The 24,745-nt window shown below is 37.6% G+C and overlaps 1 protein-coding gene across 11 annotated transcripts in view; it reads left to right on the forward strand.

Moving 5' to 3' along the window:
• MAST2 (microtubule associated serine/threonine kinase 2) overlaps positions 1 to 24,745 on the forward strand; it is a 212,847-nt gene that overhangs the window by 85,579 nt on the left and 102,523 nt on the right. Inside the window, exon 1 of one of the 11 annotated variants that reach the window (XM_059137776.1) lies at positions 23,671 to 23,756. The exons of the other annotated variants lie outside the window; for them this stretch is intronic. Coding sequence (XP_058993759.1) covers positions 23,686 to 23,756 — 71 coding nt within the window. The 5' untranslated portion in view covers positions 23,671 to 23,685. Of the gene's footprint in view, positions 1 to 23,670; positions 23,757 to 24,745 lie in introns of those variants that run through there. 11 annotated transcript variants of the gene reach the window in all.

The following is a 24,745-nucleotide window of genomic DNA, read 5'->3' on the forward strand; positions in this document are numbered from 1 at the left end:
CCTGCTTCCCTTTCTCTCTCTGCCTGCCTCTCAGTCTACTTGTGATTTCTCTCTGTCAAATAAATAAATAAAAACCTTTCCAAAAAAAATTAGTTTATGAGATGCCTGGGTGGCTCAGTGGTTAAGTGTCTGCTTTTAACTCAGGTCATGATCCCAGTGTCCTGGGATTGAGTCCCACATGGGGCTCCCTGCTCAGTGGAGAGCATGCTTCTCCCTGTAGTTGCCGCTCCCCCTGCTTGTGTTCTTTCTCTCTCTGACAAATAAATAAATAAAATATCAAAGAAAAATTGGTTTAGTTCTAGCAGAATCTAGATAAATCTATGTTCTCAAGTGCTCCAAGTCTTCTAAAAACTGGGCAAAGGTTCTACCAGAACCCTTAATGGAGTGATCTACTAAGTATGGATACATAACTGAAAAGGAGTGGCTTTTCAGGATCTTGTTCGGCAAATATATATGTATTCTTTTTAATTTTATTTTTTAAAAATTTAAGTAATCTCTACATCCAATGTGGGCCTCAAACTCATAACCCTGAGGTCAAGAGTCACATGCTCTACTGACTTAGCTGGCCAGGCACCCCGTACTTGGTCACTGTTCTATTATTTCTGGTATTTTTTCTTTTTTTTCCTCTTATTTGGAAGTTCTCTGAGATTTGCTCTTTGCTTAAGATTTGGTGAAATGAATTGAGGCCTAAGGCATGTAGCTTCTTCTAGCAGTGTGTGCGTCCAATGAAGGGAATTTGCTGAGGAGAAGGAAGGATATCCTGGGAAATTATTATATGAAATTGGAGAAATTTGAGGGTTCATTTTAGTTTTAACCATAAGAATATTTTGGTCATTTTTGTGATATCTAAAGTTAGGCTTACTGTAACTTCCTTAAAATAATTAGAAATAAATACCTTTTAATAAAGTAACTCACATTTAAACAATTGATCATTCAGTAAATGCACACTACACCGATCTAGGTTTTGAAGTTACAAGATTAAATTAGACATAACCTTCTATTTGGAGGATTTATCATTAATTAAGCTGGAAGTACCTCAGTGCAAGTGGTTTTTTAAATCTCAGTGGTTTTTTAAATCTTTAATATTGGAGGAGTAGAAAAGTTTTATTCTGGAAGGAAGCAGGGAATCCTGGATACTAATCTAGGCTTTGCCACTAATAAGTTGTATGTTGACAGGAACTATCATTTCTGGGACTGAATTGTCTTACTTACAAAACAAGGGGTTGGGCTTACTTCATGTCTGTGCTTAGTTCTCTCACCAAATAATTGAAGCTCTGTGGTATCTCTTTTGCATAGAGCTGGGCAAGTCTTTGTAGGAAGTATGTAATAGGAAGCAAAGTATGGCTTAACATTTGTAGTAAAGAAGCCAGGAAGGTATAAACAACACAACATAAGATGTTTGAGTAAGTTTAAATAATACTTTAATTTTATAGTAAGTGTGGAGAAACTGGTATTAATGAAACAAGTGACTTAGCCACTTATTCCATTTTTTTCTGGTTCTTATAGACTTGTCTGGAAGTTTGTTTGTTTTTTTAAAAAAAGATTTAATTAATTTATTAGTTTGAGAGAGAGAGGGAGAGCATGCATGAGCTGGAGGAGGAACAGAGGGGGAGCGGGAAAGAATCTCCAGCAGATTCTGCACTGAGCACGCAGAGCTGAAGTCCAAAAAGCCAGATGCATGCTGGTCCCGTGACCCTGAGATCATGCCCTGAGCTGAGACCAAGAGTCAGACCCTTAACTGTTTAACTGACTGAGCCACCCAGGTGCCCCATAGTTTGGAAGTTTTAAAAGTTATTTTAATTGTCTTGGGACACCTGGCTGGCTCAGTCAGTAGAGCATATAACTCTGGATCTCAGGGTCATGAGTTCAAGCCCCACCTTGGGCACGGAGATTGCTTAAAAAAGAAAGGGGGGGGTACCTGGGTGGCTCAGTGGGTTAAGCCTCTGCCTTCGGATCGGGTCATGATCTCAGGGTCTTGGGATCGGGCCCCACATTGGGCTCTCTGCGCAGCGGGGAGCCTGCTTCCCCCCTCTCTCTACCTGCTTCTCTACTTGTGATCTCTCTCTCTGTCAAATAAGTAAATAAAATCTTAAAAAAAAAAAATAATTTAGTGTAATTGTCTTCCGAGTCTTGGAAGAAGGAGGTGTACTTCTGTTCCTGTTTGTTTCTGTCCCAGAATGGCTTTTGCAAGAGCAGATGCTATTATATGCCCATTCCAGGTATAAAGCCTCATTTCCTTTGGCATATTTTCTCTAGTATATTTTATAGGAGCAGAGAAATTTGGCAGTTGCAGCTAGTTTGGTATCTTGTCTTTTGAGAGAGAGAGTCCGGTTCTTTTAATAAACAATTTTGAAAGTGGCTGAGCAATATAAAAATAAATGAAGTTCAGTAATTTTGGAGGCTATCAATTGTTATGCTTTTCCATGTAATACAATAATTGCATTAAATGGATAGAAATTTAAAAAATGGATTTTTGGATGAGATATCTTGGCATTTTACAAAGTAAACACTCTTCCACTTAACAAGTAATCCCTCCAGTGTCTCCAAATTGGGAAGTAAAATATAACATAGAAATGAAGAGCTTGTATTTGAGAGTCGGGTAGACCTGGGCCTGATCCTGCCAATATCCTTTAATAGGTGTTTTCTTTGTAAAACGTGTTACTGAATTTCTCTTGTCTTTTTGCTTCTATTCATTTGCTTGTTAAGATTCATTCTTGTTATTATTAAGTTCTTATTATGTGCAGGCACTTTTCAAGATACTGGAGATAAAGTAGTGTTGAAAGCAAAGTTTCTAGTCTTATGGAGCTTCTGTTCAAGAGAGACACACAGAAATGTATACCAAGTGTGTCATAGGGTATTGAGTGGTATGAAGAAAAAACCAGGTAAGAGATATGATGGTATATGTTTAATGGAGCAAGGGTTGAAATTGTGTTGTCTAGGAATATTTTCATTAATGTTTGAATGGAGAACAGAGAGTATGGAATGAGGGATGCTGATATATATTGGGCAAGAGCATTCCATGTAAAGGATACAGCATGTGTCAAGGTTCTGAGGTAGAAACATGCTTGGGATGTTGGTGGACAGCAAGGAGGCCAGGGTGACTGTTGGTGAGTGAACAGTGGTGTTGGGGTTGGTGGTGGGGGGGCACCAAAGAATATGAAGCAGAAGCTGGATTTTGTAGTACCTTGCAGACTACAGATAAGATTTTTGTATTTTATACTGATTGGGACAGAAAGTCAGTTGGTGGTTTTAAGCAGAGAAAGATGTAATCTGTCCTGGTTTTTGTTTTGTTTTGCTTTATTTCTGTTTCTTGTTTTTTGGAAAAGGGCACTTTTTTGAGATATAATCCGCGTATCATACATTTACCATTTAAGAGTATATAGTTCACTGTTTTTTTAGTGTATTCACAAGGTTTTACAGGAATTACCGCTGTCTTAGTTCAGAGCATCTTCATCACCTGAAAAGAAGACCCCTACTTGCTGGCATTCGTACTCCATTCTGTACTCCCTCTAGTCCCTGGTAACCAACAAGTCTACTTTCTGTCTTAATAGATCTGCCTATTCTGAACATTTCATTTAAGTGGAATTATATAATATGTGGACTCTCGTGTCAGGCTTCTTTTGCTTAACACAATTTTTAAGAGACTCATCCATGTTTTAGTTTGTGTCATACTTAGTTCCTTTTAAGGCTAAATAATATTGCATTATATGTATGTATCACATTTTGTTTATCCATTATCTGTTGATGAACATTTGGATTGCTTCCCCTTTTTGGCTGTTGTGAATATTGCTGCTGTGAACATGGGTGTACAAGTTTGAGTCCCTGCTTTCACTTATTTCAGGTAGATACCAAGAAGGGGAGTTTCCGGATCATATGGTAATTCTATGTGCAACTTTCTGAGGAACCAGAAAGTTGCTTTCTATGGTAGCTGCATCATTTTACATTCTAACCAGAAATGCATGAGGGTTTCTCCATATCCTAGCCAACACTTGTTTTTCCATTTTTAAAATTATAGTCATCTTCACGAGTTTGAAGTAGTTTTCATTGTGGCTTTAGTTTGCATTGTCCTAATTACTAGTGATGTTGAGCATCTTTTCGTGTGCTTACTGGTCATTTGTAAACCTTTGTTGAAATCAGTTTCTTTGCCCATTTTTTCTTTTTTCTTTTTTTTTTTTCTTTGCCCATTTTTTCAATTGGGTTGTTTATTTTTATTGTTTAGTTGTAGGAGCTCTTTATATATTCTGGATATTAAACTTTTTTTTTTAAGATTTTATTTATTTATTTGACAGACAGAGATCAGAAGTAGGCAGAGAGGCAGGCAGAGAGAGAGGAGGAAGCAGGCTCCCTGCTGAGCAGAGAGCCCAATGCGGGGCTTGATCCCAGGACCCTGGGACCATGACCTGAGCCGAAGGCAGAGGATTTAACCCACTGAGCCACCCAGGCGCCCCTAAACTCTTTTTTTTTTTTTTTTTTAAAGATTTTATTTATTTGTCAGAGAAAGAGAGAGAGCATAAGAAGGGGGAGCAGCAGGCAGAGGGAAAATAGGCTCCCTGCTGAGCAAGGAGCCTGATGTGGGACTCCATCCTCAGACCCTGGGATCTTGACCTGAGCCAAAGATGGATGCTCAACTGACTGAGCCACCCAGGCGTGCCCCCCCCCCCGCCCTTTTTAAAAGATATTTTTTGGTATTTAACTCATGTCAGATAAATGATTTCCATATATTTTCTTCCATTCTTTGGGTTGCATTTGCATTTTCACTCTCTTGATAATATCTTTGATACACAAAAGTTGTTAATTTTCATGAAGTCCAGTTGATTTATTTTTTCTTCCGTTGCCTGTGCTTTTTGTGTCCTATCTAAGAAATCATTGCCAGATCCAGTGTCAAAAAGGTATCTTCCAAGTATTTTCTTCTAAGAATTTTATAGTTTTAGGTCTTTGATACATTTTGAGTTCATTTTTGTCTATGGTATAAGATAACTGTCTAACATTCTTTTGCATATGAGTATCTAGTTTCCCCAGAATCATTTGTTAAAAAGACTGTCTTTACCCCATTGGATGGTTTTGGCACCCTTGTCAAAAGTATTGGATCGTATATGTGAACATTTATTTTGGAACTCTCTATTCTATTCCATTGGTCTAAATGTCTGTCCTTATACTAGTACCATACTGTTTTGATTACTGTATCTTTGTAGTAAGTTTTTTTTTTTTTTAAGATTTTATTTATTTGACAGACAGAGGTCACAGGTAGGCAGAGAGGCAAGCAGAGAGAGAGGAGGAAGCAGGCTCCTTGCTGAGCAGAGAGCCCGATGCGGGGCTTGATCCCAGGACCCTGGGATCATGACCTGAGCCGAAGGCAGAGGCTTTAACCCACTGAGCCACCTAGGCACCCCTGTAGTAAGTTTTAAATAAGAAAGTTTGGTATCAAAGAACTAACTCTGTTTTTCAAGATTATTTTGGTTGCTTAGGATTTCTTCTGATTCTATATTTCTGTAAAAATGTCATTGGGGTTTTGATAGGGGTCGTTTTGAATCTGTAGATCAATTTGAGTAATATTATCAGATTGACTAATATTAAGTCTTCCTATGTTTGAACATAGGAAATTTTTCCATTTATTTAAGTCTTCTTTAATTTCTTTCAGAAATATTTCATAGTTTTCAGTATGTGGGTCTTTCAGCTCCTTAGCTGAACATATTCCTAAATTTTTATTCTTTGTAATATTATTATTAATGGACTTGTTTCTTAAATTCTTTTTTGGGTTATTTATTGTTAGTATATAGAAATCAACTGATTTTTGTGTTTGTGTATCCTGCAGCTTTGCTGAATTTATATCTCATTGTAGTTTTGATTTACTTTAATAACTCATGATGTAGATAGAGTCTTTCTTTTTCTATCTTTCTTTCTTTCTTTCTTTCTTTCTAGGATTTTATTTATTTGAGAGAGAGAGAGATAGCAACAGAGATAGCGAGAGAGAGCAGAAGCAGGGAGAAGAGGGAGAAGCAGGCTCTCCTCTAAGCAGGGAGCCCAGTGCTGGGGTTGATCCCAGGACCCTGACATCATGACCTGAGCTGAAAGCAGACACTTAACCAAGTGAGTCGCCCAAGTGCCTCTGTTTCTTTCTTTTTTCCTTTTTTAAGATTTATTTATTTATTTGAAGGAGAGAGTGTATATATGAGTAGGGGGAGGAGCAGAGGCAAAGAGAGAGAGAGAGAGAGAGAGAATTTCAAGTAGACACCGTGCTGAGTGCAGAGTCCAGTGCAGGGCTCAATCTCATGACCCTGAGATCATGACCCCAGCCAAAATCAAGACTTGGAAGCTTAACCAACTGAGCCACCCAGGTGCCCCAGTAAAGTATCTGTTCATGTACCTGTTGGCTATTTGCATATCTTCTTTGAAGAAATGTTCACTCAAGTCCTCTGCCCATTTATTATCTGAGGTATTTGTCTTCTTATTATTGAATTGTAAGAGTAGTTTATATTTTCTGTATACTAGACCCTTATCAGATACATGATTTGCAAATACTTTCTTCCATTCTGTGGGTGGTTGTTTCACTTTCTTGATAGTGACCTCTGATGTGTAGAAGTTTGTAATTTCAATGAAGTCCAGTTTATCTGCTTTTTCTTTGGTTGTGCTTTTGATATCATATCTAAGAAACCATTGCCTAATTTAAGGTCTTACTTGTTTTTAGGCTAACTATAAAGGTAACTAAGTAATAACACAGAAAGGCTAATACTATTGAAAGAAAAATTTATTACTTAAAATTTCCCCAACAGAAAGGGACATGTCATGCCATGCAGGCCACATGAGGAAAGCACCAGGTTTGGTCAGGAGGCAGAAAGGAGCAAGAGGAAAGCCCAAGCCAGAGTCTTTATTGGGGTTTGTACAGAAAAGACAAGGCAGGGCAGGGTAACCAGCTTAGGACTGGCTACTTTGAATAACATTGGTGGGTTCTGGGCTGTAGCAGTGGTATTTAGTTGTCTGGTACTTGACCCTGAGTGATACAGGGCAGGGGAAATACTAGCTTGATGTGTGAGAGTTTGATAAAGGAGTTGGTTGGGAGTATAGACTCAGGATTGGTTAGAAGGTTTGTTAATAGGATTTTTGCCAAAAAAAAAAAAAAAAAAAAAATTGGATGGCAGGGGAGATATAACCAAGTTTAGCTCTTAGTTTGGCCCTATAATTAATAAGTGCCAAATAGGTGGTACCTCGCTGACTCAGTTGAGCATGCTTGATCTGGGTGTTGTGAGTTCAAGCCCCACATTGGGTGTAGAGATTACTTGAGGGGAAAAAAGCCAGTAGGCAAATACGGAATCTGAGAAAACAGAACAATGTTGTGATGACTTACTCATATTTCTTTTTAAGAGTTTTATGGTTTGAGCTCTTACTTTTGGACTTTGATTCATTATTAGTTAATTTTTATATGTGGTGTAAGGTGAGGATTCGATTTAATTCTTCTAGATGTGGATAGCTGTTGTCCTAGCTCCGTTTGTCGAAACAACTTTTCTTTGTTGAATTGAGTTGATGTAGGTTTTAAAAAAGTCACTTCTTGCTCAGAGGGTAGGGAGAGCAGAAGTGAAATCAGGGAAGTGTGTGAGGAAACCATTACAAAAATCAGTCAAGGTGGTGGTAGCTTAAGGTGGTAGCAGCTGAGGTGGTAAGAAATACTTGGGTTCTGGATATATTTTGAAAGGAGAGCTGACAGTATTTCTTGATAGTTAATTTTGGTATATGAGAGAAAGCAAGGAATTGGTGGTGATTGCAAGATTTTAGGACTGAATAGCTAGATAAATATGGCTGCCATTTATTGAGCAAGATGGGGAATATGTACGTGGAACAGGATTGTTTTTATTGTTTCTCTTCTTGGGAGGGGCAGGAGTAGGAGTTGTTGGAGGAATCAGAACTTTGGTGTTTGTTTGACATCCAAGAAGGAGTGTTGAAAAGATAATTGTGTATATGAAATGGGGATCAAGGGTGAAATCTGATCTGGAGATATATATTTGGAGATCGACAACATATAAATGATTTTCAGAGTTAGGAGATTGGAGAAATAAACTACCAAAATGCTACTCAAGTGTGGTCTGCTGATTGGTGGTGGTTATCGAACTGTTTGTTACCAGTTTGCCATGAGTTAAATAAAGAAATTTAGAGTAAGCAGCTGACATTGTTGTAAACATCAAGCATTTCATCATTTTTCTGTTATTCCATATTTATTGTATCTTGCAGTGGTTTGTGATGGATTAAATTTTTCGCCTGCTCCTTCACCACAGCTGGTTTGAGCAGCACTGACCTGGTTGAGTGAGTGAGTCTAGAAAGAGATAGAAGAACTGAGCCTTGGGTCACAGAAGTGTTTACTGGTTAGGAGGTAAGGAGAATCTGTTGGTAAGAAAAAACTGGAAAGGGGCAGCCAGTGAGGCTGGAGGAAAACCAGAAGAGAGTGGTGTTTCCAAAGCGATGAGGAGAAAGTATGCCAAAAGCTGCTGACAGGTTATGTAACATGAACACTTAAGAATTGACCTTTGGATTTAGTAATGGGCAATTCCCTATTGGTGACCTAGGTGAGCAATATCGATGGGAAGTGGGTATAGAACTTGATTCGAATGGGTTCAAGAGAGAATGAGAGATAGTATTATCTGTGTAATATTTAGGCTAAAAATGTTCTACCTCAGTGTGCTATAGGAAGAAACAATCAGAGAAGTTCAAACTGAGGGGGCAATCTGTAGAAGCTATTGGCTTGGACTCTTCAAAAATGTTGAAGTTGTAAAAGATTTAAAAAAAAAAAAAAAAGACTAAGGATGTGTTCCAGACTACTAGATACAAAAGAGACTTGGTGAATAAATGTAATGCTTAATTCTTGGGTGGATACTGGATTAAAAACATAGTTGAAGAACAATATTGAGACAATTGAGGATACTTGAATGTGGATTTTTATTCAATAGTATTATTGTGTCAGTGTTAAACTTTCTAGTGGGACAGTTGTGTGGTGGTTTTTTCTTGTTAGGCAAGGATTAATTGTGGAAATATTTGAGGGAAGAGGTTTTAAGGTGTTTACAAATGACTTGTCAATGGTTCAGCTAATTAACAAGAAGTAATTGCATATGTGCCTGGCTGCCTGCCTGCCTCTGTGCACAGAGAAAGAAGAAGAGGAGAAGGGAGAGAAACTAGCAAATCTAAGTGAAGAGTATATGGAATTTCATTTAATTATCCTTGCTCCTTTTCTGATATTTTGGGGAGGATTAGTGAGTAATATTATTTCAAAGAGATTTGCTGAAAAGAGCATCACAGAAATCAGGTGATAACTGGAAAAGGTCATGGAGTTTTCTCCCTCTCTTTAAAATGCAGATGGGCGATATTACATTATGTTTTATGTCAATGAAATTATCCAGTAGAGAAGGAGAAGTTAACGTGAGAGAGGCTGGAACAATTGCTGGAATGTCCACAAGTAGGCAGAAATGGAGGACACAGGAGTGCCTAGGTGACTCACTCAGTTAAGCGTCTGTCTTTGGCTCAGATCATAAGCCCAGGTTCCTGGGATCAAGTCCCACATCAGGCTCCCTGACTTACCCTCTGCTCATGCGCTCTTTCTCTCTCAAATAAATAAATAAAATTTTTTTTTTTAAATGAAGGACACACATCTCAGTACTTATTGAAATACTGGCCTTAGACAGGAGCATTGACAATTTGTCCGCAGTAGCCTTGGTTTCCTCAGTTTATTTGTAAAAAATTATGCATGTAAAATAAATGGCATGGTGCCTGCAATGAAGCCCTCAACTGTTTGTTACAGAAATTAGTGCAGTGCCTGTTATTATTAAACTTCTGAAAAACCAGTAGTTTATTTAATTTTATTATTAGCAGGCCATAATTACCTGTTAGAAGCTGCAAATTCTTCAGAAACACAAATTAGTTAAAAAAAAAATTCTACCTAGGGACGCCTGAGTGGCTCAGGCTCAGTTGGTTAAGCAGCTGCCTTCGGCTCAGGTCATGATCCCAGCGTCCTGGGATCGAGTCCCACATCGGGCTCCTTGCTTGGCGGGGAGCCTGCTTCTCCCTCTGCCTCTGCCTGCCATTCTGTCTGCCTGTGCTCGCTCTCTCCCCTCTCTCTCTCTGATAAATAAATAAAATCTTTAAAAAAAAATTCTACCTAATAAATTTGAAGATGTAATGGGCTTTATTAAATGATTCATGAGTCAGGCAGCATCCCACCCAACAAGTGGAGGAGAGTTACAAAGGGCTACAAAAAGGGAAAGGTTTTTAAAGGCAGGACAAGGAAGTCATAAACAGAAAAAAGGGTTATTTCAGGTGAGGTCACATCTGAAGATGAAAGGGTTTTAGTAGGTGGATGGGGAGGGTCCATGTGACAGATTACCAGTTATTGGTGCTGACTAGAAAATTCTTGACCTGTTAAGACTACATTTCTGGGAGAGATTATAAGTCTAATTAGGTTAGGTATTATGCCTTGCTTTGGTGACTTGGCCTAAATAATACCATTTTAGGCCTGTAGGTTTGTTTTGTTTTTTAAACATTAGTAAGATGCTAAACAAAGTTAAATGAACAATAGTGTACCTTAGAAAAGCCACAAAACATTCATGATTGGCTTTGGTCATGTAAGGGAAGAGAACAACTAAATTCCAGTATAGGAAATGAGAAAATCCAGGCCTGCAACGATGAGGGCTTTGTTGGGGCAAGTTGATTATGTAAGTTCTTTTGGCTCATACCATTTATATTAGATACAGCTTTCTGAAATAAGATTTTCACATTTAGAAAGCTATTTCGCCTTTAAGCCCATCTGGATATTTTTCAATACATTAAAAAATATAATCTAGGGGCGCCTGGATGGCTCAGTGGGTTAAAGCCTCTGCCTTCGGCTCAGGTCATGATCCCAGGGTTCTGGGATTGAGCCCCACATTGGGCTCTCTGCTCAGCAGGGAGCCTGCTTCCTCTTCTCTCTCTCTCTCTGCCTGCTTCTCTGCCTGCTTGTGATCTCCGTCTGTGAAATAAATAAATAGATAGATAGATAGATAGAATATATATATATAATCTAGAATACCAGACCTAGAGGAGTTGATTAACCTTGTTAAAAGTGTATATATCTGTGGAAAAAGAATTGAGAGAAAATGAAGTTCTAAAGCTATTTGCGTTTGTTACCAAGTGATGGGAATATTTTATTTTGCTTTTTCTCAATTGGACCAGCTCTGAATAGCTTCCCTTGCCCAGCTTCATGAGGCAGCCCTCCTTTGGCAACTCCTTTCAAATACAATTACTTTTTTGTGGATTTCCGCTCCAATACCTAGAACCTACGCTTAGGAGTTCATTGTAAATAGTGTTTATGTCTCTAGTTACTGAGAAAGTTAAGCTCTTCTACTATTCATTACAACTTAAGGTAATTATCTTTATATTTCTTGAAATGTCATTGCTTTATTTCTTTGAGGCTGTGAGCAGTCCAGTGGAGTTGAAAAGGAGACTAAAGGAGTGAAGAGGTAGCTGAAGCTCCTGTCATGGGTGTGTGTGTGTGTGTGTGTGTGTGTGTGTATGTTGTTATTGGTGACTTTTATTCTTGGAGTCCCTGGGAATAGTAATCCTTTTGCATTGTTGGCTTACTCATTCGGGCGGTGGAATTAGACATCAGATATTGGATGAAAGTAAATGCTGGTTGTAAGTAAATGCAGGGATAGGCGGTAGGCAGGGAGGAGTTCCTGGGGCTCAAGGATATGATGTGTCTAACTTTTGCCCCTGTGAAACTGACATGTGGAACAGTGTCATGTACTTTCCCACTCTGATGCAACTTGATGGTATTTGCCTGGATAAATGCTTCTGGAGAATGTGCTAAAAAGAGATACCACCTGCTACAATAGTAAACTCTTTGTGTGGTATCAGTGGTGCCTGATATAGGGCTTTAGTTTCTCTATGGACTTTGAAAATCAGGAAATTTTGGTAGTTTTAAGGACTCTGAAGGCCAGAGTAATAGCTCTATGCTATTATATTTAATAGTGTATCTTCTTCTTCTTTTTTTTTTTTAATTGGGCTTATATAAGAAATGATTCACATAAGTTCTCTATCTCTAGTGAGAATGCTGGAATTGGCAGAGGTTGGCAGGGATAGAACAATAGTCATCACTAATTTCCTAGCAGGACTCATTTTGTTGTTAAGAAATGGATGTATTTTGTCAGTGAGCCATGAGTATGTGGACACAGGACTTGAAAACTGAAATTCTTTGAGAGCTCATTTTGTTACTGTTATTTTTAGAATTGCTGTTGTTATGCTAATTCTTCTCACATTTGTATCTCTCTAGACCTCACAACTACCAATTCACTGTAATCTACTTGGATATCTCAGAAACATCTGAAGTTTAGTATTTGTAAAACTGAAGTCATTGTCTTTCTCAAAAACCTACTCCCCTCATATTCCCTAGCTTACTAAATGGTGTCACTTCCTGATAGAAAATTTGGTTATTCTTATTACCTTTCTCTTCCTTACATTTACAACTCCTTTCTGTTAGGTCTCTCAAATATTTCCTCTACTTCTTTCTACTATTACTAGTTTGTCCATATCGTCCAAGCCATTGTAATCTCTTGCCTCTGTTTGTTGCCCTAACTTCCTAACTGATCTTTGTCTCGCATTGCTTAGCCCTAGTCTATTACTCCTCTATCACACAGTAACCAGAAAAAGCTTTTTAAAGTACAGATTTGATTACTAGATGTTTATATAAACTTTAGTGAATTTTTTGTTACTCTTAGAATCATACCTGAAAGTCTTGACATGGCACATAAAACTATCTACACAGTGTGGTTCCTGTCTTTGTCTCCATATTTTGCGCAGTATGTTCCCTCTACCTGGAATGTTTTTTTCTTTCATCTTTACCTTACTAGTTCTTATTTTCTGTCAAGCGTCAGCTTATATCTTACTTCCTTATGAAAAGCTTTTCTGACCTCATCTGTACTGTGATGTCCTTAGATTAAGTTGGATTTCCCAGAAGTACTTTTGTTCTTTTCTTTCATAGCTTTTTACAGCAGTTGTAAATGAAGAATTATTTATCTGTATTCTCCCATTGTTTGGTCTGTTAGTCTGCTTGGGCTGCCATAACAAAATACCACAGACTTGGTGACATAAATAACAGAAACTGTCACAGTTCTGGAGGGCAGATGTCCAAGATCTAGATGCCAGCAACATTGGTTTCTGGAGAGGGCTCTCTTCCTGGCTTGTAGATACCACCTTCTTGCTGTGAGCTCACATGGCCTTTGGGAGGGATTCGGGAGAGGAAGGGTAGGGGGTGTGTGTACAAAAAGATTTTTTCCTCTTATAAGGCCACCAGTCCTTTGAGATTAGGGCCCCACACTTATGGCTTCGTTTAATTACTTCCTAAAGACCTATCTCCAAATAGGGCTTCAACATATGACTTTGGGGGTAGGTGGGGACATGGTTTGGTCCATAGCAGATGGTAAGCTCCATGAGGTCAGGACATGTTTTGTGGTACAATTCTCTGGTCCTGGGGCCTAGTATAGAGTTCAGCACATAATGGGCAATCACTTATGCCTGTTCCTAGTGTTTGGTTGGCCTGGAACAAAAATACAAATGGAGATATAAAGTTGGAGTTTTACATAATGTAACAAACTGTAAAATAAAATACATTCTATTTTCCTATCCTGAAAAATATAGTTTTATAATAACAAATTACAAAAAAAATGTGTGAAGCTATTCATTAAAAAAAAAAAAAAAACCAGGCAGATGTTACGGCCAGTTTAGAGAAGTAGAAGAAGCATAGCTTTATCTGTATAAGGAAATGTTGAAATATATTTGTAAATGCTTACAAAGCTGATTTTTCTGTGGGGAGAAGGGAAGTCAATTGAACCTCAAATTTACAGAATTTATTTATAAACTCTATAGACAAAAACTGTTTGTGTGTCAGTATCAATTATATATAATTTACAGAGTTGTAAAATAGCTCAAAGGCAATAAAAGGCTAGAACAAATAATGTATTCTCTAATACATAGTTTTCCATCAGAAGACTGTTATGTTTTCTTTGATTATACCAAGTTTCCTTACAGTCCTTACCCTTTTGATCTAAAGCAATCTCAAATATAATTTTAATCACAAAACAGGGCTGGTTTTAAGTTTGGCTTGGTTATTTACATGGGATAGAAATAATGTTAATTTTCCATATAGATCTTTTTAATTTGCTTTGCTGGAGAATTTATAAATCTCAGATTGAACTTTTAAAAGTCCCTATTATTTGTATTTTGAGGCTAGAAAGCCAAGCTAAAGAAATGCTCTATCAGATTTCATCTGCAGTACCTATAAAGTTGGGTGAATACTTTTCTCAATATCCCCCGAATGTCCTAAGGGTCCTGGGCCTTCCAGGAAGTGACCTTCCTTACCTTCTAGAAGGCTGAATCCTGGAAAGCTAGGAACCATGGCAATTTTCCTGGGAGGGTTTCATTGGTACTGGCCCCATAAAGCCAACTGTATTTTCTTAGAAGTGGCTTAAATAAGTAAACATCATTCTCAAATAGGACATTTCAAGCAAATTCTTTTTTTTGGGAGGGATGGGCAAATCCTTTGTTGTATAACTTTTTACAATGATGTTTTAAGGGCATTTAATAAGAAAATTCAGCAAGACTCAGATCTCACAGTGGGGAAGAGTCTTTGAAATCAGATATGATTCAGGAATGTTGCATTTTACAGAAGCAAAGGGTAATACATTTTTTAGGGTTTAATAGCTTAAGAAGGAAGAGAGCAGGCTTCCTTCTATATCTAGAAGACAGTATTAAGGCAATATTCCAAACAAATAACTATAATAATCTCTCATTAGTTCATTTAGGCCTGTGTAATTAATTCTCATTTAACTGGATCTAGTTTAATGGTCTGCTTCTCAACTAAAAAGGGTTCTGGAAATTCTGACTCAGTCCCCTGGAATGGTCTGGAAGTTGTCCAAGCAATGGCTTTAGAAACCTGTCCCCAAGAATCCATTCTTTCAAGTGCCAGTAGTTTGAGATACCTGCTACAGTCCTTTTCCAGGGGGCTCTGAGACAATCCTTTGTTGAAAACATGACTCGGACTTCTAGTTTGATAGCAGATCATTCAGACTAGCATCTGTGTAAAACAAAATCTCTCTGTGGGTGACAGAGACTTAAAATAGCTGTGGTCAGTTTCTTACTGGTGATTTTTAAATGTGAAAGGTCTAATGAGAGTTCATAACAAGAATAAGGCAACTAACCAGGGAATTAGGTTGTTTCTGGGGCATACAAAAGAAGGATATTAGAGCTAATTCAAAAATATTTTAGCAAAACATCACTAAGAATAGTTCTTTTCAGAGAAGACAGTAAATATAATAGCTGATTTATAAAACATGAACATAATTATTACAGAAGAAAAATCCTGATATATAGCATATGATAATCTTATGGCATAATGTATATATCAAAACTTTATGAAGGATCTCAAGTAAAAAGATTTAGTGAGTCAGAAATAAGTCCTAGATACCTATATTTTTTAATAAAACTACATTGAGGGATGCCTGGGTGGCTCAGTTGGTTGGACGACTGCCTTCGGCTCAGGTCATGATCCTGGAGTCCTGGGATCGAGTCCCGTATCGGGCTCCCAGCTCCGTGGGGAGTCTGTTTCTCTCTCTGACCTTCTCCTCGCTCATGCTCTCTCTCACTGTCTCTCTCTCAAGTAAATAAATAAAATCTTTAAAAAAAAAAAATAAAACTACATTGACCTAGAAGATTCAAATTTTAAAAGTAGGCTTGTTACCAAGTAAGCAGCTTATTTATTTTTAAAAGTTTATTTATTTAAGTAATCTCTTAGTGTGGGGCTCAAACTGAGATTAAGAGTAGCACGCTCTTCCGACTGAGCCAGCCCGGTGCTCCCCCGCAATGCTAGATTCAAATTTTAAAAGTAAGATTGTAACCTAGTAAGCATTTTAAATAATAACCAAAATTAAGACTGAAAACGGTAAACTCTTATTTCCTAAAATGTGGCAAAACACTATCTGGGGGTGCCTGGGTGGCTCAGTGGGTTAAGCTACTGCCTTTGGCTCAGGTCATGATCTCAGGGTCATGGGATCAAGCCCTACATCAGGCTCTCTGCTCAGTAGGGATCCTGCTTCCCCCTCTCTCTCTGCCTGCTGCTCTACCTACCTGTGATCTCTCTCTCTGTCAAATAAATAAAAATCTTTTAAAAAATATTTTAAAAATAAACAAAACACTATCTGAACTCATAAACAGAAATATTATACATAATGAGGGCATTGGCAGATCTCTGGGAACTTCCCATAAATTATACAATTTTCTAGTAAATTTATACTAATTTTGCCTGTATGGATTTAAATTAGGGAGGGATGAGTGTTTTTTCCGATTTGAGAAGTTTTCCCATGAAACTCATCAAAAGTAAATATCAAATAAATCTATTTCTAATACCTCTCTAAAAACTTGAAAGAACACTTGTGGTTTTTCCAGGAATGCTCTGGAATATCTCAAAGATAGTTTTAGTTACTAAAGATATACTGGAATTTTATTGTTTCCTATATCTAGGATCGGATTTTGGGAAGACAAAACTTCAGAGTTGTCAGTGAAAATAATTAAGATAGGAGCATTAGTGCTTGAGAAACAATACCCAGTTACTTAAGTAAGGTGACAATAAAACACTTCATTTTTGTTTTGTTTTGTTTTTAAAGATTTTATTTTTTTGTCAGAGAAGTGAGAGAGAGAGAGAGAGAGACAGCACAAGCAGGGGGAGTGGCAGCCTGAGGGAGAAGCAGGCTTCCTCCTGAGCAAGGAACCTGACATGGGGCTCCTGAGACGAAGGCAGACGCCCAACGAATGAGCAACCCAGACACCTCCCAATAAAATACTTTAAAAGGCAAAAGATTTATGCAATCTGAAGAGAAACCAAAGTATGCCCAATAAAATACTTTAAAATAAACAGAACGGGGCGCCTGGATGGCTCAGTGGGTTAAGGCCTCTGCCATTGGCTTGGGTCATGGTCCCAGCTTCTTGGGATGGGCCCGTTTTTGAGCTCTCTGCTCAGCGGGGAGCCTGCTTCCTCCCCTCTCTCTCTGCCTGCCTCTCTGCCTACTTGTGATCTCTGTCTGTCAAATAAATAAATACAATCTTAAAATAAAATAAAAATAAACATAGAAGTTAACAAAATTTGAAGAATCACAGCTTTTTCATGAGGAGCCTTTTCTTAAATAATTATGGACATACTAAGTCAGCATAAAGCAAAGAAAATTATTCTAGTAAGACAAGAACTATTTACTATCTGGACATAATACACAGAAAGAAAAGAATAACCTTTAATATTGTAGGTGAAGGCAATAAACTGTAAACCAAGGAGAGTTAGCCCATCAAAACCCAGCAAATTTAGCTAAGATTTTAAGCAGTTCAAAGCTTCTCAGACTCATGGCATGGTATTATAAACCATGGCAAACAAAATTCATATTATAAATTCTGTTCATTCTTTTCTTTCGTATTCTGTAACATTTATACTCTACTTGAGGACAGTTCTTAGGGGGTCATCAAGGTCAGGTTTAAATTTAAAATAATGCTGAAATGATACTGAGATGCAGTGCATTTATCATTGCCTTTTTCAAATTAATCAATAAGTAAACATTTAAAAATGTCTCAGACTGTCCAGCCAATCACAGTCAACCGGTAGAACCAAGAGAGTTATTTATTTATTTTTTTTCCCCAAGAGAGTTAATAATAAATGTTTTGAGGTACTAAGTTTTGGGATTGTTTGTTAAGTAGTGTTTTGGGCTGGATGTTTGTGTCCTCCCAAAGTGCATATGTTGAAGCCTGTTTCCCAATCTTCTGGTATTTGGAGGTAGGGCCTTTGGGAGGTAGGTAGACCACAACAAACAATGTTATTACCTAAAAATATAACTGGTGTCCCTGTGCAGTCAATTCTCATTTCTCCTCTTGGCTCCAGGCAACCACTGATCTGCTTTTTGGCACTATATATTAGTTTGGCCTGTGGCAGAATTTCATACAGTATCTGTTCTTTTGTAATAGGCTTCCTCATGTTTCAGTACTCCTGTTCATTTTTTTTTTTTTTTAAAGATTTTATTTATTTATTTGACAGAGAGAGATCACAAGTAGGCAGAGAGGCAGGCAGAGAGAGAGAGAGAGAGGGAAGCAGGCTCCCTGCTGAGCAAAGAGCCCGATGCGGGACTCGATCCCAGGACCCTGAGATCATGACCTGAGCCGAAGGCAATGGCTTAACCCATTGAGCCACCCAGGCGCCCTCTTTTTTTTTTTAAAGAGAGAGAGAATGTGCACATGCTGGGGGTAGGGGAGGGGCAGAGGGAGGGAGAGAATCTTAAGCAACTTCCCCGCCCAGTGCCAGTCCCACACAGGGCTTGATTTCACAACCTGGGCAGAAATCAAGAGTTGGATGCTTAATAGACTGAGCCACCCAGGTGCCCCTGCTCCTGTTCATTTTAATGCTTAGTTTAGTATTTTTCTTGTGTAAATAGACCACTATTTGATGGTTATTTGGGTTGCTTCCTGTTTTTGGATATTATGAATAAAGCTGCTATGATTATTCACGGAAGTCTTTTTATGGACATACATTTCCACTTTTGCGGGGTTATATACCTGAGAGAGGTCAGGCCATGAAAACAGTATCATAATCGCTGTTTCCACCAGTGGGAGTAACTTAGCCATAAACAAACCTAAAACAAAACCTGACTGTATAGAGGAAAAATAAATTTATAAAGGTAGAGTCAGCAAACTTCAGATAGCCACTTCAGATTTACCTCTGGAAGTCAAGAAAAGACATTCCTGGGCAGCCCCTATGAGATATACTTATCTCTGTGGCTCTGTGAGGTGAATCCATTGGGCATTTTGGTGGAGGACTTCCAGTACTTTTTAACAGGTAATTTTCTAGAAAAGATAAAATCATGGCTCTTATCAATGAAAATGAAATGAAACATTTAAAGATATAAAATGAAAACATTTAAAGATTAAAAAAACCCTCTTCATTAACAAGTGAACCACTCCAATGTTATACCAGTATCAATTTTTTTCCATTATCAATTTTTATGATTGAAAGTTAACAAAATATTAAGGATCATAATTTAATTAATGTTGTCACCATCTAGGTATTCATCTGTTTGAGCAATAAAGTGACAGCAAACAATTATTTATTATTGTTATTGAATGTTCTATACTTTTCCTTGCCTTTATTTCAGCAAAATCATTGTTGTAATTAAGATTTCTAAAAATAAATGGTCTTGGGGTACCTGGGTGACTCAGTTGGTTAAGCATCTGCCTTCAGCTCAGGTCATGATCCCAGGGTCCTGGGATTGAGCCCCGCATCTGGCTCCCTGATCAGCGGAGATCCTGCTTCTCCCTCCCCCTGACCCTGCCTGCGCTCCCCTACTTGTGCTCTCCCTCTCTCAAATAAATAAATAAAATCTTTTAAAAATATGGTGTTATCTTTATGCCAATTATATCTCAAGAAAAGTGGGAGAAAAGAATGTTAAATAATTCATTAATATTTCATCTTATATATTGAAATTATATTTTGAATATATGATACTCAAATAAAATATATTAAAGTTTTTAAAAATTGTGTTATTTTGACAATATTATATGAAATTAACAAACTTACTTGAGCCTTTTTTTTTTTCTTACATTATTTTTAAAAAGTTATGTTCTCATTAGAGGGCATTCTGCTGCCATGATTTCACACATCAAACTTTGTAATGGAGTTTCATAAATTTACTGTTGTCATAGGAGATATTACACAATGTTTTAATATCATCTTATAAGTTGTTATCTCTGTTACTACAATGTCACCGTTTCTTAAAAGCATTGTCTAAGGCCATGTAACAGTTCTTAGGATCTTTCATCATTTCACTGCTGGGATGTTATAAAGAAAAGCAAAAGTAGCAGCATGTTCATGAAAAATCTTAATCTGTGATGGCCTCAAAGTAGTCTGTAGAAGTCAGTTTGAGATTATTTGGTGGTAAATCTTCTTCATGGTCATGTATGGTGAACATAATATAAGGTGGCTCCTATGCAGTCCTCCTTCTCTTGGTGTTCATGCTTTTGTATATTCCTCCTCCTCTTGAGAGTGGACCGGACCTGTAGTTTGCTTCTAACCAATGGAACATAGTACAAGTGATGAGGTATCGCTTCTGTGACCATATTATGGTATATAAGACTTTGCCTAGTTAGTGGACTCCCCATAGAGACCATACTGGTTTGAGAAAGTAAGCAGCAGCCTGTTGGGAAATAATACAACCCAGGTGATGCTGTGTATAGCCTTGTGAGACCCTAAGCAGAGGACCTAGCTAGGCTGTGCTTGAATTTTTGACTCACAGAAACTGAACTAATCAGTGTTTATTTTAAGTAGCTACATTTGAAGGAATTTGTTACTCAGTAGAAAATGAATATGTGATGCAGATGTACTTTTCACATTTTCTTTTATTTCCTTATATCTCAATGTCACTTTCCTTGTATTTGCTATATGGAAATTCTTCTGATTAAAATATTTTTTTAGTCTTTTAAAAAGTGAAAGAACCCAGCTGCCAAACAGATTTCTTTTGTTTTTGTCCTCCCTCATCAAATGATAAATGTTAAGTGTATGTGTAAGTTTATTTAAAAAAAAAAATCACATAATTCTTTTTTTTCTTTTAAAGTCCTGTGAGGTTGGTTTCCTTTCAAAGATTTTATTTATTTAGTTGAGAGAGCATGAGAGAGGAGAAGGTCAGAGGGAGAAGCCGACTCCCTGTGCAACTGGGAGCCTGGTGTGGGACTCGATCCCGGGACTCCAGGATCGTGACCTGAGCCGAAGGCAGTAGTTTAACCAACCGAGACACCCAGGCACCCCAAATCACATAATTCTTCAAAATGGTTGTGCCATTTTATACTCCCACTAGTGATACTGAGAATTCTAGTTGACCCACATCCATGCTAAAACTTGTTATGGTCAAACTTTAAATTTTAGCCAGTCTAGTGGGTGGGTAGTGGTATTGTATTGTAGTTTTAACTTACATTTACCAGATGAAAAATGATGTTGAGCATGGTTTTCATATATTTATTAGCTATTTGTATATCTTCTTTTGTGAAATGTGTGTTCAAATCTTTTGCTCACTTAAAAAAATAAATTGGTTTATTATTATATAGTTGTAAGAGATGTTTATGTATTCCAGATACAGATTTTTTTTTTTTTTGTCAGATGTGTTGTGACTATTTTCCTCTAGTCTATGGCTTACCTTTTCCTTTGGAAGTACATGGAATAGTATCTTTTAAAAAGCATAAGGTTTTAGTTTTGATGTTCAGTTGTGAGTTTTTATTTTTTATTATTTATTAATTATATATATATATATTTTAAAGATTTTATTTATTTATTTGACAGAGAGAGATCACAAGTAGATGGAGAGGCAGGCAGAGAGAGAGAGAGAGAGAGAGAGAGAGAAGCAGGCTCCCTGCTGAGCAGAGAGCCCGATGCGGGACTCGATCCCAGGACCCTGAGATCATGACCTGAGCCGAAGGCAGCGGCTTAACCCACTGAGCCACCCAGGTGCCCTATTAATTATATATTTTAAAAAGGTTTTTATTTATTTATTTGACAGAGAGAACACAAGTAGGCAGAGAGACAGGCAGAGAGAGGGGGAAGCAGGCTCCCAGCTGAGCAGAGAGCCTGATGTGGGGCTCCATCCCAGGACCCTGAGATCATGACCTGAGCTGAAGGCAGGTGCCCCAAGTTTTTATTTTTTACTGTGAGTTCGATTTGTGAGTATTTATCCTCCGTCCAAGAAATCCTTGCCTATCCTGAGATCATGCAGATTTTCTCCAGTGTTTTTGTTCTAGAAGTTTTGTAATTTTAGCTTTTATGTTTGGGTCTTAATCCTTTTTGAATTGATTTTTTTAAGTTTTAAAAATTGTGATAAGATACATATAACATAAAAATTTGCCATTGAATTGTATACAATTTAATGGCATTAAGTTCATTCACAATGTTGTGCAACCATCACCACTATATTTCTAAACTTTTTTATCATCCTAAGTAGAAACTTTGTAACCTTTAAGCAGTAATTCCGCATTGTCTCCTTTTCCTAGCCTCTGGTATCTCTATTCTACTTTCTGTCTGATGTATTTGCCTGTTGTAGGTATTTCATGTGAGTAGAGCCACACCATATTTGCCTTTTTGTCTGGCTTCTGTCACTTAGTATATTTCATATTGTCTGTATCTTAAGTTTTGATAAGATATTTTATGAACTTTTAAAAAAGATTTTATTTTATTTTATTTTATTTTATTTTTTTATTTTTTTTTTTTTTAAAGATTTTATTTATTTATTTGACAGAGAGAAATCACAAGTAGACGGAGAGGCAGGCAGAGAGAGAGAGAGAGGGAAGCAGGCTCTCAGCAGAGAGCCCGATGTGGGACTCGATCCCAGGACTCTGAGATCATGACCTGAGCCGAAGGCAGCGGCTTAACCCACTGAGCCACCCAGGCGCCCCTTATTTTATTTTTTAAAAAAGATTTTATTTATTCATTTGACAGAGAGAGCGCACAAGCAGAGGGAGCAGCAGAGGGAGAGGGAGAAGCAGACTCGCTGCTGAGCAGGGAGCCAGACATAGGGCTTCATCCCAGGACCCTGGATCATGGCCTGAGCCAAAGACAGATGATTAACTGACTGAGCTACCCAGACACCCCAGTTTTATTTGTTTGAGAGAGAGAAATAGAATGAATTGGGGGGGGGCAAGGGAGAGAATCCCAAGCACATGCCACATTGAGCACAGAGCCCATCTTGGGGCTCAGTCTTAAGGACCCTGAGATCATGACCTGAGCCAAAACCAAGAGTAGGATGCTTAACCACCTAAGCCACCCAGGCACCACTGAATTTTTTTTTTGTAAGTTATCCATCTTATATATTACTGGCATAGGTTGTTCATGGCATTCTCATTCTTTTATTGCCTGTTGAAGTATTGCAATAACCCATCTTTTATTCCTAAGAACGGTAATTTGAAACCTGGTGATTCACAGACCTGTACCCCTGGGGATAAAAATATATGTTTATAAAAAATAAAAAATTAAAAAAAAAAAGAACGGTAATTTGTGTTTTCTTTCCTTTGCTTCTTGATTCGTCTTACTAGGATTTTTTTTTTCTTTTAAGTAAACTATACACCCAACATGGGGCTTGAACTCATGACCCTGATATCAAGAGTTGAATGCTGTGCCAATTGAGCCAGCCAAATGTCCCTGTCTTACAAAGATTTTTATTAATTTTATTAATAGTTTCAAAGAACCCACTTTTGGTTTTGTTCATTTTTTCCTATTTTCTGTCATTGATTTCTTCTTCTTTTTAAAAACATGTGCTTAAACTATCAAGGCAGCTTCTAGAGTTTGTGACCATGCTCTTCTATCCTCCTTCCCTTTTTTTAATTGAAGTATAGTTTACAGTGTTTCAGTCATTGATTTCTGTTTTTGCTTTATGTATTCTTGTATTTTGAATTTGCTTTTTTCAGTTTTTAATGTAGAGGCATAAGTTAGTGATTTTTAGATCTTCTTTTTATTTTATTTTATTTTTTTAATTTATTTGACAGACAGAGATCACAAGTAGGCAGAGAGACAGGTAGAGAGAGAGAGAGAGAGAGAGAGAGGAGGAGGAGGAGGAAGAAGCAGGCTACCTGCTGAGAAGAGCCCGATGCGGGGCTCGATTTCAGGACCCTGGGATCATGACCGGAGGCGAAGGCAGAGGCTTTAACCCACTGAGCCACCCAGGCACCCCAGATCTTCCTTTTTTAATGTAAGCATTTAAAGTTATAAATTTCCATTTAAGCACTCCTTTAGCTGCATACTCTAAGGTTAGATATGTTGTATATTAATTTAATTGAATCTAAATTATTTTCTAATTTCCTGTGTCATTTTGTCTTTCACCTATAGATTATTTAGAAGTGTGACTTAATTTTCAAGTGTTGAGGAATTGTGTAGGCTTTTTAAAATATTTAAATAGCAATTGATTTTGAGTTCTGTCGTGTTCAGTTAACATTACTTTATAAGATTTCAGTCTTTTGAAATTTCTTGAGACTTCTTTTGTGTCCTAGTTTGTGGTCTTTCTTGATGAACGTTTAATGTGTGTTTGATTAGCTGCCCTGAACTCTTACCTGTGCCTTCTCAGTTTAGTAGAACTACTGTCTTTTGCTTGCACTATAGCTCTCTGTGCCACTGTAAGAAAATTGTTCCCAAGCAGAGGGTAGGGACAACTGGGATGCTTCTGCATTTGAGTTTCCCTTTTTTCTGGGTTTGCATTTTTGTATTGCCTTTTCCCAGTGCCTGAAAACTACTGCCTCAAATATTTTGTCTGGTTTTATGGGGGTTTGTAGTAGAATGGTTAGTTTTGTTTCCATAACTGTGTCATAGTTGCAGGTGAAAATTTGACAATTTTTTTTTAAGATTTTATTTATGTATTTGACAGAGAGAAATTACAAGTACACTGAGAGGCAGGCAGAGAGAGAGAGAAGGAAGCAGGCTCCCTGCTGAGCAGAGAGCCTGATGTGGGACTCGATCCCAGGACCCTGAGATCATGACCTGAGCCAAAGGCTTAACCCACTGAGCCACCCAGGCGCCCTGAAAATTTGACAATTTTAATGCCTAAAATTGAGAGTTTTTTCTTCATTTTCTCGTAAGTCAGAACCTGTATTTCGTTTCAAGTTAATGATGTTCTCATTTCTTCTTCCTCATTTTCCTCTTCAAGTAACTCAGTAATATATATAATGAAGTTGTTTAACATGAGTT

This window comes from Mustela lutreola, chromosome 10 (assembly GCF_030435805.1).
Source record: "Mustela lutreola isolate mMusLut2 chromosome 10, mMusLut2.pri, whole genome shotgun sequence".
Classification (NCBI taxonomy): domain Eukaryota; kingdom Metazoa; phylum Chordata; class Mammalia; order Carnivora; family Mustelidae; genus Mustela; species Mustela lutreola.